Source organism: Danio rerio, chromosome 12, assembly GCF_052040795.2.
Source record: "Danio rerio strain M-AB ecotype USA chromosome 12, GRCz13ab, whole genome shotgun sequence".
Lineage (NCBI taxonomy): Eukaryota > Metazoa > Chordata > Actinopteri > Cypriniformes > Danionidae > Danio > Danio rerio.
Genome location: NC_141032.1, coordinates 2,227,501 through 2,247,724, shown reverse-complemented (window position 1 = coordinate 2,247,724; position 20,224 = coordinate 2,227,501). Strand labels below are relative to the sequence as shown.

Here is a 20,224-nt window from a genome sequence, read left to right as displayed (position 1 = left end):
CTAGCTTGACTGCATAAAAGCCTGTCATTAAAAACCAAACACAACAGAACAGCTCGTTCTGGGAAACGAGTGGCTCTTCCAGTTCGATAAGGTGATTTCCAGAGCTCTGAGCTTCAGATTTTAGGCAGACATTAATGATGCTTTCAAAAGATACTTTTTTTTAAAAGATATTTTTTATGAATTAAAAAAAAAACAATCAGGAAGAGAAAAGGTTGTTTTTGGGGTCAGTTTTTTTATTTATTATTATTATTACTTTTATTTTTTTAATTTAAATACAATTATTCTGTTCATCAAGGTGGCAATTATTAAATGTAAAAAAAATTTTAAGTACTTATTAATTAAATATTTATTTCTTATTGTATGTAGTTTTAAATTAAATGATTACTTCAGTCGTTATTGCTTTTAATACTACTATCATTAATATTATTATTAGTAGTATTAATAATAATAATAATAATTCATATTAGAGTGATATCTGAAGGATCATGTGACTGACGACTGGAGTAACAAAGCTCCAGTGTGGCCCTTTTCTTTTGAATGATGAGAGCTGAGAGTGCAACAATCTCACGGCAATTCGTAACTTTTTGAGTTGCACACAACGCACGCAGGACAGGCCGGAGCGACTCCCTTAAGATTCAACAGGCATGATCGCGTATATCAAATTTGCTTAAACTAAGCGTTCTAAAGTATGGCTGTATTTCACAAGGATTCTGACACAACAACGCGAAGCATACACTTTACAAAACCTGCGTTTAAGGGGGAAACACGTCAAACTTGATGAAACATTGGAGGGCGCATGCTGAAAGGCAGAGGAATGCGCTGTCTTTGACAGCTCGCGACTTCATCTGGAACTTTTTGAGTACATTTACATGGACACCAATACTCTCATTTTAATATGATTAAGATAATACTCTTATTGGGAGTATACCATGAAAACAGTGATTTTTGATTACCTTAGAGGACCACCGAGTCACAAAATGCCAAGGTTTTTCTTTCCGTTCGCCATGTGGTATCAAATTCCATTAAAACAAAAGTCGAAAGTTAAAAATGAAACATCCGAAATTCCACGAAACTCTGGAGGAAACGCTGGAGAGCCTGGTAATGCGACAATAATTGTTTTATACTGAAACTTGCCTTCAAAAAAGTGCTTTCTTGGTCCTATCCATATTTCTTTGCATGTTGAACACACGTCGACCACAACAGAAAAAAACGCAACTGCGTTAATTGCATAAATTTTTTTAATGCGTTAAATATTTTAAATTAATCACATGTGTTTACGCACTCATTTTTACAACACTAATATATATATATATATATATATATATATATTAATGTATGTATGTATATATATATATATATATATATATATATATATATATATATATATATATATATATATATATATTAGTGTTGTAAAAATGAGTGCGTTAACACATGTGATTAATTTAAAATATTTAATGCATTAATAAAATTATATATATATATATATATATATATAGTAGTCAACATTTAAAGTGGAAAACCTTTCATTAAAGTTGTTCGAAAAAACTTTCGAAAAAACACAAGAGTACTTGTAAAATTTCAAGTTTACTTTATTAATTTTTTTTACAAAGAACAAATTAAATTTTTTTAGCAGCCTATCTGATTTATACTTTATTTTACATAGCATACAATTCACTTTTGTTGCTGATTTAAATTGCTAATGTGAAACCATTTGCACAGCTGCACGGCAATTAAACCCTGCCTCCAGTTTGCAACTTCTGCATGACTTTTGAATATGTTATGCAGCACATTTGAGTCTGATGACTCAGGAGCGCATATGGCTGGAAGACTGTTTGTATATTCGCCATATGATCAGAAAAACCAAAACAGATGTGAAGGCGGCACAACAGGTTGATCCGAGACAGCAGGAGAAGAGGAGAGAAATCTTTCACTCCAAGAGCAAAATCAAACTAGTGGTGGACAGTAACTATTCGTACTTTTCTTCTGTACTTATGTACATGTTTTATGTATCTGCACTTTATCTGAGTATTATTATTTTGGGAAACATTTACTTCACTATTCCAAAACTAAATATTGTACTTTTTACTTCACTACACTGATTCAAATGATCTGATTCAGCCATTCAAATGATTTGTTCAGAGGAATTCTCTAGTAAACAACATACTGATTCAAATGATTCATTTAGAAGTGAGTCTCCAGGAAACAACTCATTGATTCGTTTAGAGTGAGTCTCCAGTAAACAATTAACTTATTTAAAAGATTCGTTCAGAGTGAGTCTGCAGTAAACAACTTGCTGATTCAAATGATTTGTTCAGAGTGAGTCTCTAATAAACAACTCACTAAGAAAAAAGATCTATTCATAGTTAGTATTCAGTAAACAACTCACTGATTCAAACAATCTGTTCAAAGTGAGTCTCCAGTAAACAACTCGCTGATTCAAATGATCTGTTCAGAGTTAATATTCAGTAAACAACTCACTGATTCAAATGATTCATTCAAAATAAGCCTCAAACTCAGAGTGAGGTTCCTGTAAATGATTCACTGATTCAAATGATCTGATCAGAGTGATTCTCCAGTAAACAACTCATTGATTTAAATTATCCATTCAGAACGAGTCTCCAGTAAACAACTCACTGATTCAAATGATTTGTTAAGAGTGAGTCTAAGTATTGTATCCCTTAAATTAAATGTCAAGTACTTTTGTACTTTGAATCAATTAATATTGACTAGGAGGACTTTATTTCTGAGTGAATCTCCACTTATATATTACAACGATATGTTCAAAGTGAGTCTCCAATAAATGATTATCCCCACCTCAACCTTACACTACATCGTAACAGTACTGTACAAATATTAATTATAGTTATACAGTGTCATAAAAAATGCTGCTCTATTGATGTGCATATTCCGGCTATCCGTGTATCCGTTCTAGACTTTACCATTAATATCCAGTAAACAATTCACTGATTCAAATGATTCATTCAGAGTGAGTCTCCAATAAATAAGTCACTAGTTTAAAAGATAAATTCGGAGTGAGTTTCCAGTAAACAATTCACTGATTCAAATGATTTATTTCGAGTGAGTCGCCAGTAAACAACTCACTGATTCAAGTGATTCATTCAGAGTGAGTCTCCAATAAACAAGTTACTGGTTCAAAAGATAAATTCGGAGTGAGTCTCCAGTAAACAATTCACTGATTCAAATGATTCATTCAGAGTGAGTCTCCAGTAAACAACTCACTGATTCAAGTGATTCATTCAGAGTGAGTCTCCAATAAACAAGTTACTGGTTCAAAAGATAAATTCGGAGTGAGTCTTCAATAAACAATTCACTGATTTAAATGATTCATTCTGAGTAAGTCTCCAGTAAACAATTCGCCAATTCAAATATTTTTTTTCAGTGTGACTCTCTAGTAAACAAATCACTGATTCAAAAGATGCAGAGTGAGTCTCTAGTAAACAACTCACTGATTCAAAGGATCCATTCAAAGTAAGTCTCCAGTAAACAACTCACTGATTCAAATGATCTATTCAAAGTAAGTCTCCAGTAAACAACACACTGATTCAAATGATCTATTCAAAGTGAGTCTCCAGTAAATAACTCACTGATTCAAATGATCCATTCAGAAGGATCAACCAATTCACACAATTAATTATCAGTGAGATTATTAGAGTATATTTGCAAAATAAACATTCATCAGTAAGTATAGCCTACTATTTTATTACTTAAGTTAAAAAATCAAGTACATTTTTACTTTGATTTAACTTTGAGTGAAACAGGTGAGAATTAGTGATGAACGCATGTAAAAAAGTTGTCTTTCCTGGAAACAGACGGGGTGTAAAGAGAGAAGGGAACTCAGCTTTAAGGCATTGTTGTGTACGCCGTCCAAAAACACAAGCCAACGCTTTTGAGCCAAGAGTTTCGCTCCTAAATCCAACCCCAAATCCTCCCGGGCTTCCCCCCTCCCCTTTCCGTAGGCCTGGATCCCGCTCCATCATCGGTAGGCGTGCCGGTAACATCACCGTTAACCCCACATCACTGCCTGTGGTTGGTTAATGACAGAGTGGGTTGCTCTGCAGAGCCAGACAGCTGCAAAACCCGCTTGGTTCCTATTACACACACCAGCTGCTCTTCACAACACCACGGCCGATCACTGATGCCAAGCAGAACTCCAGTCTGAAAACACATCCACCAAGTGTGCACGCGCATCCTCAAAGTATTCTAATAAAGAAGAGATGTGAAAAAAACGAGAAAAAAAACAACAATTTTATTTATTTATTTATTTAGCATCATAGTAAAGAAAAGTATTCATTTATTTACTTATCCATTTATTTATTTGTTCATTCATGTATTCATTTATTTATATATTTGTTTATATATATATATATTTATATAATTGTTTATATATTTGTTTATATATATATATATATATATATATATATATATATATATATATATATATAATAAATAAAAATAATAAAAGAGAGCAATGGTTTATTTATTAATTTATTTAGCATACTAATGAAGAGCAATGTTTATTAATTTATTTTATCATATATATATATATATATATATATATATATATATATATATATATATATGTATGTATATATATGTATGTATGTATATATATATATATTTATTTATACATACATATATATATATATATATATATATATATATATATATATATATATATATATATATATATATACATATATATACATGCAACACAATGTTTCATTTATTTATTTATTTAATTATTTAGCATAATAATAAAGAAAGGCAATGTTTTATTTTTGTTTTTGTATTTATTCATATGCATGTTAGCATCTTAATAAAGAACAGCATCTATTTATTTATGTTTATTATTGATTTATATGCATGTCTGCATCATTAAGAAGAGCACTGCTTTATATATTAATTTATTTATTTATATGCATGTTAGCATCATAATAGAGTAATGCTTTATTCATTTAATAATTTATATTAATTTATATTAATTTATTTAGCATCCTAATAAAGAGCGATTTTTTTGTATTTATTTATATGCATGTTAGCATCATAATAAAGAACAGCATCTATTTATTTATGTTATTTATTTATATTATTTATTTATATGCATGTTTATATGCATACATCATAATAAAGAGCACTGCTTTATTAATTAATTAATTTATTTATTCATATGCATATTAGCATCCTAATAAAAAATCCTAATATAAAAATGCACCCCAATGTCCATGTGTATCCCCAAAGCATCCTAATAAAGAAGAGCAATGCGTTTATTATTTATTTATGTCTATGCACATTGGCTTTTAATATGGAAATGCACCCCTGGCGCGGATGGGACGCAATTAGGACGCATTCCAGGGTGTCTGTTGGTTTTGGAGAAGCGGGACAGGTAGCGGTGCCCGAAACGCTATGAATGATATATTCTCAATTTTACACTTGCGTATTATCCGAATTATATTAATATGTTAGGTAAGTTTGGCGAACACAGAGACGGGGTAGTCTGGCGAGAAGAGGGCGCAACAAGCCTTTTCGGGCCAAAATAGGGACTGTAATATGCCGAACAATGTGGAAACAATTACCTCTTGGCAAGAGCGAGTTTGGCAAAGCTCTGCAGATCTGCAAAACCAACCCACCAGACGGCGTGTGTGTGTAAATGTCATAAGATGAGGGAAATTTCTTTATATAATCACTTTTTACTTCAAAAGCAGTGGGGAAAATTCACACACCGACTGTCTTTAAACATTTAAATAAGTAAATAACCTATTGTACACTCAAAAAGCGATGTTTGCTGTTCATTAAAACTACTAATTTAAAATAAGCTGAAACACAATTCTTGAGTATTTTGGGGAGAATACTTCATTCGTTCATCATCCTTCAGCTTAATCTCTATTTTAAAAATCGCCACAGCAGAATGAACCACCAATTATTTCAGCATATGTTTTACAAAGTAGATGCCCTTCCAGCTGCAAACAAGTACTTGGAAACACCCATACACAATCATTCACACACACACACACACACAGAGAGAGAGAGAGAGAGAGAGAGAGAGAGAGAGAGAGAACACACGAACACACACATACAAATGGAGATAGACACATGCACACACACATACACAAACATGCGCGCACACACACATAGACAGACGTGCACACTGATAGAAAGAAATGCACATAGAGATACACAAAACATACACACACACACGTACACACACACACGTAAAAATGTGCAAACACACACATACACAGACAGATCCTCTATGTACACACAGAGAAGAGACACAAAGACATGCACAAACACACATACGCAGAGAAAAACACAAACACACACACAGATTGAAGACACACACACAAATGCACAAACACAAACAGACACACAAATTCATGCACACACACACACACACACACACAGATAGACACACGCACATGCACACACACACACACATACACACACACACACACACACACACACACACACACACACACACACACACACACACATAATTTAGCTTACTCAATTCCCCTATAGCGCATGTGTTTGGACTGTGGAGGAAACCAGAGCACCCAGAGAAAACCCACGCCTACACGGGGAGAACATGCAAACTCCAAACAGAACTGACCCAGCCAGGACTCGAACCAGTGACCTTCTTGCTGTGAGGCGACAGTGCGAACCACTGAGCCACCATGCTGCCTACAAATCCTATCATTAAATGTTTTTTAATTTGGAAATTGGGTGTGTTGTGCATCTTTTTCTCAGAATCCTAACACACATTTTTTTATCCACAGTAAACGATTCCACTTCCTCAGATATTGTATCCTGTGGATGTTTGTGTTCTCCTGAAATCTCCAAGGTGTTCAGCTGAGCTCACCTGGTTAGATATGGAGATCATATCTGTTTCTACTCCTAGTGAACAGTGTAGGCTGGCGTATAAACTGAAATGGATTTACTGTTAACTCCTGCACACCTGTGTGAAAGTCAGCAGTGTTGATTTACACAGTCAGACAGGTCGAGTTTCACCTGTCGAGGAAAACACCACAAACAGGTTCTGCTGCTCTGACAAAAGCAGAGCGACTGCATGTGATAGGCTTACAGCTCGATGATGTCACTGTCTCAGGTGAGTACTAAGAGGAACAATCTACTAAAAGTACACACACACACACACACACAGAGAGAGAGAGAGAGAAAGAGAGAGAGAGAGAGAGAGAGAGAGAGAGAGACAAGCAACCAGACAGACTAGACAAAGAGAGACAAGCACACTTACACACACACACACACACACACACACACACACACACACACACACACACACACACACACACACACACACACACACACACACACACACACACACACACACACGTGTGTTTGCCTGCACACAGACAGAAAGACACACATAAACAGAAATGCACACACAAACACAGGCACATACAGTACACACAGACCCATGCACGCACACACATAGACAGACACATACACAGACACATGCAGGCCAATAGAAAGACACACACAGAGATGCACATACACAAACACACACACATGTACAAATATGCAGACACACACACACACATGCACACAGACAGACAGATTCTCACACAAACACAGATGCACACAAACATGCATGTACACACATCATATGCACACACACCATGCATGTACAAACACAGACAGACACATATACACACACAGAGACATGCACACACAAACACACACATACAAATGGAGATAAACATGCACGCACACACAGACAGACACACATGCACACTGATGGAAAGAGACACACACAGAGATACACAAACATGCACACACACTTACACAGATACACACACATGCACACAGACAAGCAGACAAAAATACACATGTACAGATAGACTGACAACAACACACACAAACATGCATGCACACACAAATACATGCATGCACACACATAGACAGACAGACACATATACACAGAGACATGCACACACAAACACACACATTCAAATGGAGACAGACACACGCACACACACACACACACACACACACACACACACACACACACACACACACACACACACATACACAAACAAGCACGCTGATAGAAAGAAACACACACAGAAATACACAAACATACATGCACACACGTACAAATGTACAGACACACACATCCAGAGACAGATCCTCTGTGTACACAATGAGAAGAGACAAAGAGATGCACACACACACACAAACACACAGAAAAACACAAACGCACACATTTGAAGACATTGACTGAAGACACACACACAAATCCACAAACACGCACACACACACACACAGACACACAAACTCATGCACACAGACAGACAGACAGACAGAAAGACAGACAGAGACACACACACACACACACACACACACACAGACACACACACACACACACACACAAACACACACACAGATGTGATCTGGTTAATCCTGCAGTCTCAGACAGCTGTGTGAGACAGGAATGATGGGATTTGCAGTGTGGATCTGGAAGATATAAACACATGTAAAGCGCACACACAAACACAACTCACAGCTCTCTCTCTCTCTCTCACACACACACACACACACACACACACACATACACACACACTACTCCGTTTCCTTACCAGCGCTTCTCAGGAGAGACTTTTATTTGATAAGAAAAGCAGTCTGTGTATTGCAGTCTGTGTAACGTCAACTGGCCCAGCCGAGGCTCGAACCAGAGACCTTCTCGCTGTGGGGCCACAGTGCTAACCACTGAGTCATTGTACCGCCCAATGTGAAAACTACACAATAGAAGTAAAGGAATAGATTTACAGTATTTTATTAAGTGTAACCTAGTTAGTTAATATGCTATTAGTGTTTGGCTTAAATAAGAAAAGCTTCTTTTCATTATTATTTAAATTACAATTTAAATTTGCATTTATTTACAAAGTTAAAAAAAAATAGAAAATACAAAAATTGTATTAAATACAATAATGCATTTTTACGAGAGAGCAGTGATATTATTCTATTCTATATACTATTAATATAAATATGTAAATATAATGTAATATAAATGCATATAAATATGCTATATATATATATATATATATATATATATATATATATTTTATTTTACTAGTAGACGTTGATATTATCCTGGTGTAAATCAGCAAAGAGCTCCTGTGTTTTTATATCAGAGCGAAACTTACTCAGAATAATTAAAGTTAACCTTTGCATATTGACTTTTACATACAATTGAAGTCAGAATTATTCGCCCTCCTTTGAATTTTTTTTTTTTTTTTTTATATTTCCCAAATGATGTTTAACAGAGCAATGACATTTTCACAGTGTGTCTGATAATATTTTTTCTTCTGGGGAAAGTCTTATTTGTTTTATTTTGGCCAGAATAAAAGCAGATTTTAATTTTTTAAAAGCCATTTTAAGGTCAATATTATTAGCCCCTTTAACCTATATTTTGTTTCGATAGTCTACAGAACAAACCATCGTTATATAATAACTTGCCTAATTACCCTAACTTGCTTAGTTAACCTAATTAACCTAGTTAAGTCTTTAAATGTCACTTTAAGCTGTCTTGAAAAATATCTAGTAAAATATTATTTACTGTCATCATGACAAAGATAAAATAAATCAGTTATTAGAAGTGAGTTGTTAAAACTATTATGTTTAGAAATGTGCTGTAGAGGGGGGCTCTAATTCTGACTTCAACTGTATACAGTTATTAATATTTTTTATTATTATATTATTATACAATGTTTAATACATCATTTAATGCGCAAAACTGGAAATAAAAGCACCGTTTGTATTTTAATTTTATTAATCAAATATGCTAAGTATAGTATAATATAACATAATATAACATAATATAATATATAATAATAATAATAATAATAATATAACAATAATAATATAATATAAAGTAATAGAATAATAATAATAATATACAAGTAATAATAATATAATATAATAACTATAATAATATAATATATAATATAATATAATATAATATAATATAATATAATATAATATAATATAATATAATATAATAACAATAATTATATAATAATATAATAAAAATAATATTATAATATAATATAATATAATATAAAATGATATAATATAATATAATATAAAGTGATATAATATAATATAATATAATATAATATAATATAATATAATATAATATAATATAATATAATATAATATATGTATTTGTACAATCCTGAATATGATCTCCCAGCATGCTCTGCTGCCCTGTACATTACCTGGCTCTAACATCTCGTAAAGTTGCCACATTGTTTTTTTTTATTATTTTTATAAAAGCCAAACGAAAACGAAACACTGAAAGGGATACTTCTGCAGAGCTTTATGCATTAGTGAACTTTATTTTATGAGGTTTAAATCAGTTTCCCCGGGGCAGCTGTAATTTGTGGTTTATTTTCGGAGCGTTCGCACATGTATTTCTGCTGTTTTACTGTTTATCTTCTCTGGTGCTCATTTGCTTCAGAGCATATGGATGAGAGCAGACGATCAGATGCGTCACATGACTGTTCTGGCACCAAGACAAACGCCTCGAATCCAACATTTAGGAGATGCCAAGGCACAGATTATTTTCTTTGCACTTCTGTTGCATCTTTTAAACTCTTAACTAAACATCACACTTTTCATTTCACTTCATTTAAGCGAAAGATGCAAATGAAACCAAACTGAGACGCAACTTTATACTTCACTGTCACTTTCGATCTGTTTAAAACATGCATCTTCGATTAATAAAATGACTTATTTCTTTTAAAAAGGTTTTAAACTATAATGTAAAATGGAGCTAATATAAGAAAAGCAAACTTCTAATCGACTGGTTGCAAACTTCTAATCGACTGGTTGATCACATGGTTGCAACTCAATGCATGCATGCATGTAGACATGGTCAAGACGATCTGCTGCAGTTCAAAAGCGAGCATCAGAATGGGGAAGAAAGGGGATTTAAGTGATTTTAAACATGGCATGGTTGTTGCTGCCAGACGGGCTGCTCTGAGTATTTCAGAAACTGCTGATCTACTGGGATTTTCTCGCACAACCATCTCTAGAGTTTACAGAGAATGCTCCAACAAAGAGGAAATATCCAGTGAGCGGCAGTTCTGTGGGCGCAAATGCCTTGTTGATTTTAGAGGTCAGAGGAGAATGGCCAGACTGGTTCCAGCTGATAGAAAGGCAACAGTAACTCAAATAAGCACTCGTTACAACCGAGCTCTGCAGAAGAGCATCTCTGAACACACAACACGTCCAACCTTGAGGCGGATGGGCTACAGCAGCAGAAGAGCACACCGGGTGCCGCTCCTGTCAGCTAAGAACAGGAAACTGAGGCTACAATTCACACAGACTCACCAAAACTGGACAATAGAAGATTGGAGAAACGTTGCTGCTCTGATGAGTCTCCATTTCTGCTGACACATTCGGATGCTCGGCTCACAATTTGGCCTCAACAACATGAAAGCATGGATCCATCCTGCTTGTATCAGCGGTTCAGGCTGGTGGTGGTGGTGTAATGGTGTGGGGGAGATTTTCTTGGCACACTTTGGGCTCATTAGTAGCAATTGAGCATTAACACCACAGCCTACCTGAGTATTGTTGCTGACCATGTCCATCCCTTTATGAGCACAGTGTCTCCATCTTCTGATGGCTACTTCCAGCAGGATAACACACCATGTCATAAAGCGTGAATCATCTCAGACTGGTTTCTTCAACATGAAAATGAGTTCACTGTACTCAAATGGCCTCCACAGTCACCAGATCTCAATCCAATAGAGCACCTTTGGGATGTGGTGGAACGGGAGATTGGCATCATGGATGTGCAGCCGACAAATCTGCTATCAAGTCAATATGGAGCAAAATCTCTGAGGAATATTTCCAATATCTTGTTGAATCTACAGTATGACACGAAGGATTAATACAATTCTGAAGGCAAAAGAGGGTTTAATGCGGTACTAGCAAGGTGTACCTAATAAAGTGGCCGGTGAGAGTATGTTTGTTCGTTTGTATGTATATTTATGTTATCTGAATTTGTGATTTGCTTCCTCAGAGTGTATAATTTTGCTGAGAGAAGTGGACAATAAATTTTCAAACAGGGTAAAGAAAAGAAAAAAAGCTTGGCGTGCGTTTTTATTTCAGCACTTCGTGACACACTTGCATCATTTATAAATCCTCCGTTTCACACTCAATTAAACGCCACAGGCGACCACAGCTCGGAATGACACCATCTCGCAAATGACGCATTAGATGTTTACAGCCTGTGAACGCAGGTACCAGAACCTGCTGTAGACACCATTACTAACATCCAAACCGATGTCATGACAGGAGGACGGTCTGAGATCGTGGATGATGGCGTGTGTTTATATATTTGGCAGCGTGTGAGTTTTTGGCTATAGATGAGTGTGTAGGTGCAGCTTTAAAAAGGAGCGGATCTTCTCTATACTTTAGCATCTTCTCCACCCACATGTTTACAAACAATCAGCAAACGCCTCGGTACTTTCATGACTTCAGCGAGGACGGTTTCTGTAAAGCTGAAGGGCTGTAAATTCAGCATTCCAGCATACATATGTTCAGTCTGGAAACATTGTGATGTACAAGCAGAAACGTCATTTCAATCTCAGAGAGAAGAATTTAAAGACACGATACAGTTGAAGATTAATTTATTCGTCCTCCTGATCTTTTTAAAAAAATATTTCCCAAAACAGATTCAGGATTTTTTCACAATATTCCCTATAATATTTGTTCTTCTGGAGAAATGCTAATTCATTCTAGAATCATGCTAACAACATGCTAATTAATGCTAGAATCATGCTAACAATATGCTAATTCATGCTAGAATCATGCTAGTAACATGCTAATTCATGCTAGAATCATGCTAGAATCATGCTAATTCATGCTAGAATCATGCTAACAACGTGCTAATTCATGCTAGAATCATGCTAGTAACATGCTAATTCATGCTAGAATCATGCTAACAACATGCTAATTAATGCTAGAATCATGCTAACAACATGCTAATTCATGCTAGAATCATGCTAGTAACATGCTAATTCATGCTAGAATCATGCTAACAACGTGCTAATTCATGCTAGAATCATGCTAGTAACATGCTAATTCATGCTAGAATCATGCTAGAATCATGCTAATTCATGCTAGAATCATGCTAACAACGTGCTAATTCATGCTAGAATCATGCTAGTAACATGCTAATTCATGCTAGAATCATGCTAACAACATGCTAATTAATGCTAGAATCATGCTAACAACATGCTAATTCATGCTAGAATCATGCTAGTAACATGCTAATTCATGCTAGAATCATGCTAGAATCATGCTAATTCATGCTAGAATCATGCTAACAACGTGCTAATTCATGCTAGAATCATGCTAGTAACATGCTAATTCATGCTAGAATCCTGCTAACAACGTGCTAATTCATGCTAGAATCATGCTAGAATCATGCTAATTCATGCTAGAATCATGCTAACAACGTGCTAATTCATGCTAGAATCATGCTAGTAACATGCTAATTCATGCTAGAATCATGCTAACAACATGCTAATTTATGCTAGAATCATGCTAGTAACATGCTAATTCATGCTAGAATCATGCTAGAATCATGCTAATTCATGCTAGAATCATGCTAACAACGTGCTAATTCAGGCTAGAATCATGCTAGTAACATGCTAATTCATGCTAGAATCCTGCTAACAACGTGCTAATTCATGCTAGAATCATGCTAGAATCATGCTAATTCATGCTAGAATCATGCTAACAACATGCTAATTAATGCTAGAATCATGCTAACAACATGCTAATTAATGCTAGAATCATGCTAACAATATGCTAATTCATGCTAGAATCATGCTAGTAACATGCTAATTCATGCTAGAATCATGCTAACAACGTGCTAATTCATGCTAGAATCATGCTAGTGACATGCTAATTCATGCTAGAATCATGCTAACAACATGCTAATTCATGCTAGAATCATGATAGTGACATGCTAATTCATGGTAGAATCATGCTAGAAACATGCTAATTCATGTTAGAACCATGCTAGTAACATAGTAATTCAAGCTAGAATCATACTAACATGCTATTTACACTTTAAAACCACTTCAAACATTCAGACTTGGCTTTTCAAGCCACCATAAAGTTTGTCCTCAAACTTTAATATCTAGTTTGTTTTATTTCAGCTAGAATAAAAGCAGTTTTAGATTTTTTTAAAGCATTTTAAGGTCAATATTATTCGCCCCCTTAAGCTATATTTGTTTTGGATTGTCTCCAGAACAAACCACTGTTATACAATGACTTGCCTAATTATCATAACTTTACCCTAATTAACCTAGTTAAGCCTTTAAATGTCACTTTAAGCTGAATACTAGTCAAATATCTAGTCTAATATTTTTTAGTGTCATCATGGCAAATATAACAGAAATCAGTTATTAGAAATGAGTTAATAAAACTTTCATGATTACAAATGTGTTGAAAAGAATCGCCTCTTCGTTAAACAGAAATTGAGGAATAAAATATACCTGACCGGAAATAATTCTGACTTCAACTGTTTATTGTTTAATGCAGCTTTCAGCCAGTGGTAAAGTAGTTTGTTTATCAGGTTTGGGTCTTACATGAGTATAAAGTGACTAACAGAAACACAGATGCTTTCATTTTAACACTGCATGAATCATCCAACCAGCTGCACTGAAAGGCTATCTGTCTATTTATCTGTCCATCCGTCAATACATCTATCTCCCTCTTCAGCTGTCTATCTATTCATTCATCCATCTGTAGATTAGTTCAGCTATCCTTCCATACCCGCACTAATATCCATTCCATGTTCATCTATCTATCTATCTATCTATCTATCTATCTATCTATCTATCTATCTATCTATCTATCTATCTATCTATCTATCTATCTATCTATCTATCTATCTATCCATCCAACTGTCAGTCCATCCATCCGTCCGTCCATCCGTCCGTCCGTCTATCTATCTATCCGTCTGTCAGTCTATCAATCCATCTATCCGTCTGTCTGTCTATTTATCTATCTATCCGTCTGTCTGTCTATCCAACGTCTGTCTGTCTATTAATCTGTTTGTCAGTCTACCAATCCGTCCGTCCGTCCGTCTGTCTGTCTGTCTGTCTGTCTGTCTATCTATCTATCTATCTATCTATCTATCTATCTATCTATCTATCTATCTATCTATCTATCTATCTATCTATCTATCTATCTATCTATCTGTTTATCCACTGTCTGTCTATCTATCCAACTGTCAGTCCATCCATCCGTCCGTCCGTCCATCCGTCTATCTATCCATCTATCCGTCTGTCTGTCTGTCTGTCTGTCTGTCTGTCTATCTATTTATTTATCTATCCGTCTGTCTGTCTATCCAACGTCTGTCTGTCTATCTATCTGTTTATCCACCGTCTGTCTGTCTATCTATCCAACTGTCAGTCCATCCATCCGTCCGTCCATCCATCCGTCCGTCCGTCCGTCCGTCCATCCGTCTATCTATCCATCTATCCGTCTGTCTGTCTGTCTGTCTATCTATTTATCTATCTATCTATCCGTCTGTCTGTCTATCCAACGTCTGTCTGTCTATTAATCTGTTTGTCAGTCTATCTATCCGTCAATCCGTCTATCTATCTATCTATCTATCTATCTATCTATCTATCTATCTATCTATCTATCTATCTATCTATCTATCTATCTATCGATCCATCCATCCATCCATCTATCTATCTGTCTGTCTATCCGTCTGTCTATCTGTCTGTCCATCTATCCGTCCATCCATCTCTTCCTCTCTCCCTCCCTCCCTCCCTCCGTCTGTCCATCCGTCCGTTCAAACAACAACTTGTAACCTTGAAAGGTTGTGGCCGGTGAGTGTATACCACACAAACAAACAAAGAATAAATAAATAAATCTGACGCAGGCACACATTTTGCATATGAAGTCACATCAGTGTTTCCCGCCACATTGCTTGACTTTAACCCGCAGAGGATCTCACAGTAACACAGTATCATTCACTGGACAACACGGGCGACAGAGATTTGCTAAGTGACTCAGCGCTGATGAAAGCTGCGATTTATCACTTTTTCCTTCAGGAAACCAGAAGCGTCTTAGAAAAGCTGTCAAAATACAGGCTTCTGGTTACAGAGTTCTTCCAGGACACCTCCAGATTCTCACTCTATGGTCACCCGTGAGTCAGAAAACGAGCCCACAGACCCTTAGATGACATTGGCAAAGTATTTTCTAAAATAAAGAAATAAATAAATGAACGCCCAACGACTTTGAAAGGCAGCATCCATGTAATAGAGAGCGTTCGCGCTGCCCAATTTGGTTGCAGAAGTATTTTTTCCATTCGTTTTTTTCCATCCACATATTGATTTGAAGTCTTTGTTAAAGTGTTGTAAGATATAAACCAAACGTACAGCTCAATGAGGATCAAAACAGCAGCAACTTTGAATTCAAGCTAAGACGTGTATGGAAACGAGCTGACTTTCAGACATTTGGCAGACACTATTATACACTGTAATTACAAACGAGGAATCAAGCGAGTTTTCCTTGTAAAGAGGCAAAACACAAAGTAAAAAATATTAATATTGAAATTATGCATATAACATACTATAACATACAGTGATATAGTATAATATAAGGCTGCATGGTGGCTCAGTGGTTAGCGCTGCCACCTCACAGCAAGAAGGTCACTGGTTCGAGTCCCGGTTGGGCCAGTTGGCATTTCTATGTTGGTGTGGGTTTCCTCCAGGTGCTCTTGTTTCCCCCAAAGTCCAAACACATGCACTATAGGTGCATTGGATTAACTAAATTGGCTGTAGTGAATGAGAGTTAATGGGTGTTTCCCAGTACTGGGTTGCAGCTGGAAGGGCATCCATTGCGAAAAACATATGCTGGATAAGTTGGCAGATCATTCCGCTGTGGTGACCCCTGATAAATAAAAGACTAAGTCGAAGGAAAATAAATGAATAATATAATATAATATAATATAATATAATATAATATAATATAATATAATATAATATAATATAATATAATATAATATAATATAATATAATATGATATAATATAATATAATATAATATATAACTATAATAATAATAATAACAACAACAACAATAAATTGCTTTTAAAGTTGTCTTAATTAAATGCACATTCCTAACCAAAAAATGCGTTTTGATATATTTATGGTAGAAATTGTAAACATCTAAACTAAAAATGACTTAATATTATAATTATTTGTGGCATTAAAAAGCAATATTTTTGACCCAATGTATTTACACAATGTATTTTTTGCTATTTATTATTATTATTATGGTCTGGGGTTATACATACACTTATGTATAATATGATGTTAAAACTAAATAAAAATACACTTTAAAAAAATGGCTACAACATATATTATGCTGTTACATGTCAGGCAGAGGGTTTTATTTATTTATTTTTGAACGATGTGTTAGAGCAGGGGTTCCCAAACTTTTCAGCCCGTGACCCCCAAAATGACAATGCCAGTGACTTGTGACCCCCAATATTCTTTGAGGTGGTGGTTATAAATACAGAAACCTTGTATGCAATGACGCACACACACCAATATACCCAAGTCTATTCTTTGTTTTTTTTTTATGTATGTCAGTGCTGTAAATGGGCTAGAAAGTTTAACCTGGTGTTATGAAATCTGCTGCATCTGACAGTATTGCTGTGTCTTTAGTATAATGTGATTACCCGAGAAATCTCAATCCAATAGAACTATTAACTATAAGCTACTATAGTAACTATATAGTTTATAATAACTATAAACAACTATTTTTTCTCTTCAGTAGGTTATTGATAAAATACAGTAAGTCTTAAGGTTTAATAAAAATTAATTGATTTTTGAAAATCACCAGGCGACCCCCTTCATTGTCCCACGACCCCTCGGGGGGTCCCGACCCCCCACTTTGAGAACCTCTGTGTTAGAGGAATGTGTTCTAATTTACTGTAGTACAAATATCAAATAAGAAAAAGTACAATTATTTTCTGAATGTGTATTGTGAGTTTTATTTAAAAATTTGGCATTATTCAAACATCTTTAAAGTTTATAAGTCTGTTAAAAACAAATTTTTAAAATACATTTGCAAAATATCAAATCATCTTGTGTAAAATATTAACAACAACAATAATAATAATAATAATAATAATAATAATAATAATAATAATAATAACAACAATAATAATAATGAAGTTAAAAAAAATAATAAAAAAAAACTTTCCTCACTTTTGGTCACATGGAATGCCTTTAGGGCAGGCACCTCAGTCCTTAAGGGTGACTTTATCAATCATTTAGGGCTGAGCTATTAGTCCTTTAGGGCGGGGCTATCAGTACTTTTAAGCGGAAATAACAGTTCTTTAGGGCGGAGATGTTAGTCCCTTAGGGCAAATCTATCAGTCAATTAGGTGGAGTAATCAATAATTTATGGAGGAGTTATCAGTCCTTTAGGGCGGGGCTATCAGTTACTTAGGGCGGGACTATCAATTATCCAGAGTGGAGCTATCAGTCCTTTAGGGCGGGGCTATCAATCAATTAGGGCACGACTATCAGTTGTTTAGGGTGGAGCTATCAGTGCGTGTCTCGTTTCTGCTCTGCCTTCATTTATTTATCTTCATTTTTTAACATTTTTTTCGCAACACCTATCTTCCAGCAATGCAATCAGTTCCCAAAGGCCAAATACATGCACCGCCAAATTTATTTATTTATTTATTTATGTTTTCATTTCAGGACCATTTCATGTGGATGCATGTCCCGACAAAGGAAAAAAAAATTTCTTAAGTTAGGTTTCATGGCGAAAACATCAATTTCACTGAATGATTCTTATCAGTTCATTAGGGTGGGGCTATCAGTTGTTTAGGGAGGAGCTATCAGTCTTTTAGGGTGGGGTTATCAGTGCGTGTCTCATTTCTTGCCTTCATTCATTCATCATCTTTTTCATCATGCCAAAATCATGCATCATACTAGTTTTTTTGCTAATTTCAGGACTGTTTTAAGTATGTGTACACCACGACAAAGGAAAAAACAAACAAACTTAACATCTTAACTGTTTCATGGTGACTTTAAACATCTATTTGACTGAATGAGCTGAACACATTGTGGATGTGAAGCGTTAGCTGAGATGTGTGGATGTTCAACATGGCAGATCACAGTTTTGGAAACCAGACTGTGAACTGGCAACCCCACCCACTCGCAGCTCCGGATGATTCATTGCAGGAGGATTCGGGGCCAACCTGGCAAGCCCACAGTCTAAATACATGTGAATCAGAAGGGGTTGCCTTAATTTCACCGTCTAATCATCGCAGTCTTAATCACCCTGCGACAACAGCATGTTTTCCAATATGTCGTGGAACGTCGTGCGAAAGTGTGCGGATCGCCATCGATACTTCTGTTTCCCCGTGCTAATTAAACACTTCTGTTCGGTTTGTGTCCAGGGAGAGAGGAAAAAAAAACCAAAAGGAAACTCAGCTAAAGTAATGAGGCCTCTTTTTCGTTTCCCAGCTTGAGAAAGACACCTAATTTTGACAATTACAACTCCCCTGAAAAGAACCGAGAAAGAAAAGTGCAAAAAATGTGAATGAAATGGAGCTTATTCGGTAATTTAAACCAGACATCCGTGCGTTCGGCCCCCAGACCCAGAAAAGCAAGCTTGCTGCAGGATACAAGGGAATAAAGGCCAGTGTTAACCTTTCTACCGCTGAATATTAATCAGCATTTAATAAAAGGAAAACAACCCACTTGCCACTCCAAATATTATCAGTGTGACATTACCTTTATTTTCATTTTGCGAGACGTTCTGCGCAAAAAAAAAAAAAAAAATCAAGATAAACACTTACGCCTCAGCATTCAATAGTCCGAAAAGCAGGCGGGGGGAGTTATAGGCAAGGAAAATAAAATCATAAAATAAAACAAACATGGCACTTGCCGAGGAGAGCGCATTGGCTCCGTCTGCTTTCAGAGAGATGCATTGTAGCTTTTGGATTTTGACGAGCTTCAACCACGTTTCCATGTTTCATGAGCTGCAGCTCGCCAGGAAGACTCCCATTAGGAACCAGCGCGTGTGGTTTTCTCCCTGAACACGCCTGGGACAGACACACAAATTCCCTCATTTCTCAGGGCAGACTGAAATGTCACTGTAAAAATGGGAGCAGTGTG

The 20,224-nt window shown here is 35.6% G+C and overlaps 1 protein-coding gene across 24 annotated transcripts in view; it reads right to left on the bottom strand.

Moving 5' to 3' along the window:
* LOC147834363 (uncharacterized) overlaps positions 1 to 20,224 on the bottom strand; it is a 332,733-nt gene that overhangs the window by 63,706 nt on the left and 248,803 nt on the right. For 5 of the 24 annotated variants that reach the window (XM_087275618.1, XM_087275616.1, XM_087275621.1 and 2 more), the window contains one exon: positions 2,726 to 4,224. The exons of 11 other annotated variants lie outside the window; for them this stretch is intronic. In XM_087275618.1, coding sequence (XP_087131744.1) covers positions 4,154 to 4,224 — 71 coding nt within the window. In that variant the 3' untranslated portion in view covers positions 2,726 to 4,153. Of the gene's footprint in view, positions 1 to 2,725; positions 4,225 to 19,820; positions 20,152 to 20,224 lie in introns of those variants that run through there. 8 more of the 24 variants (XR_015503698.1, XR_015503699.1, XR_015503700.1 and 5 more) reach the window with 3 other exon arrangements.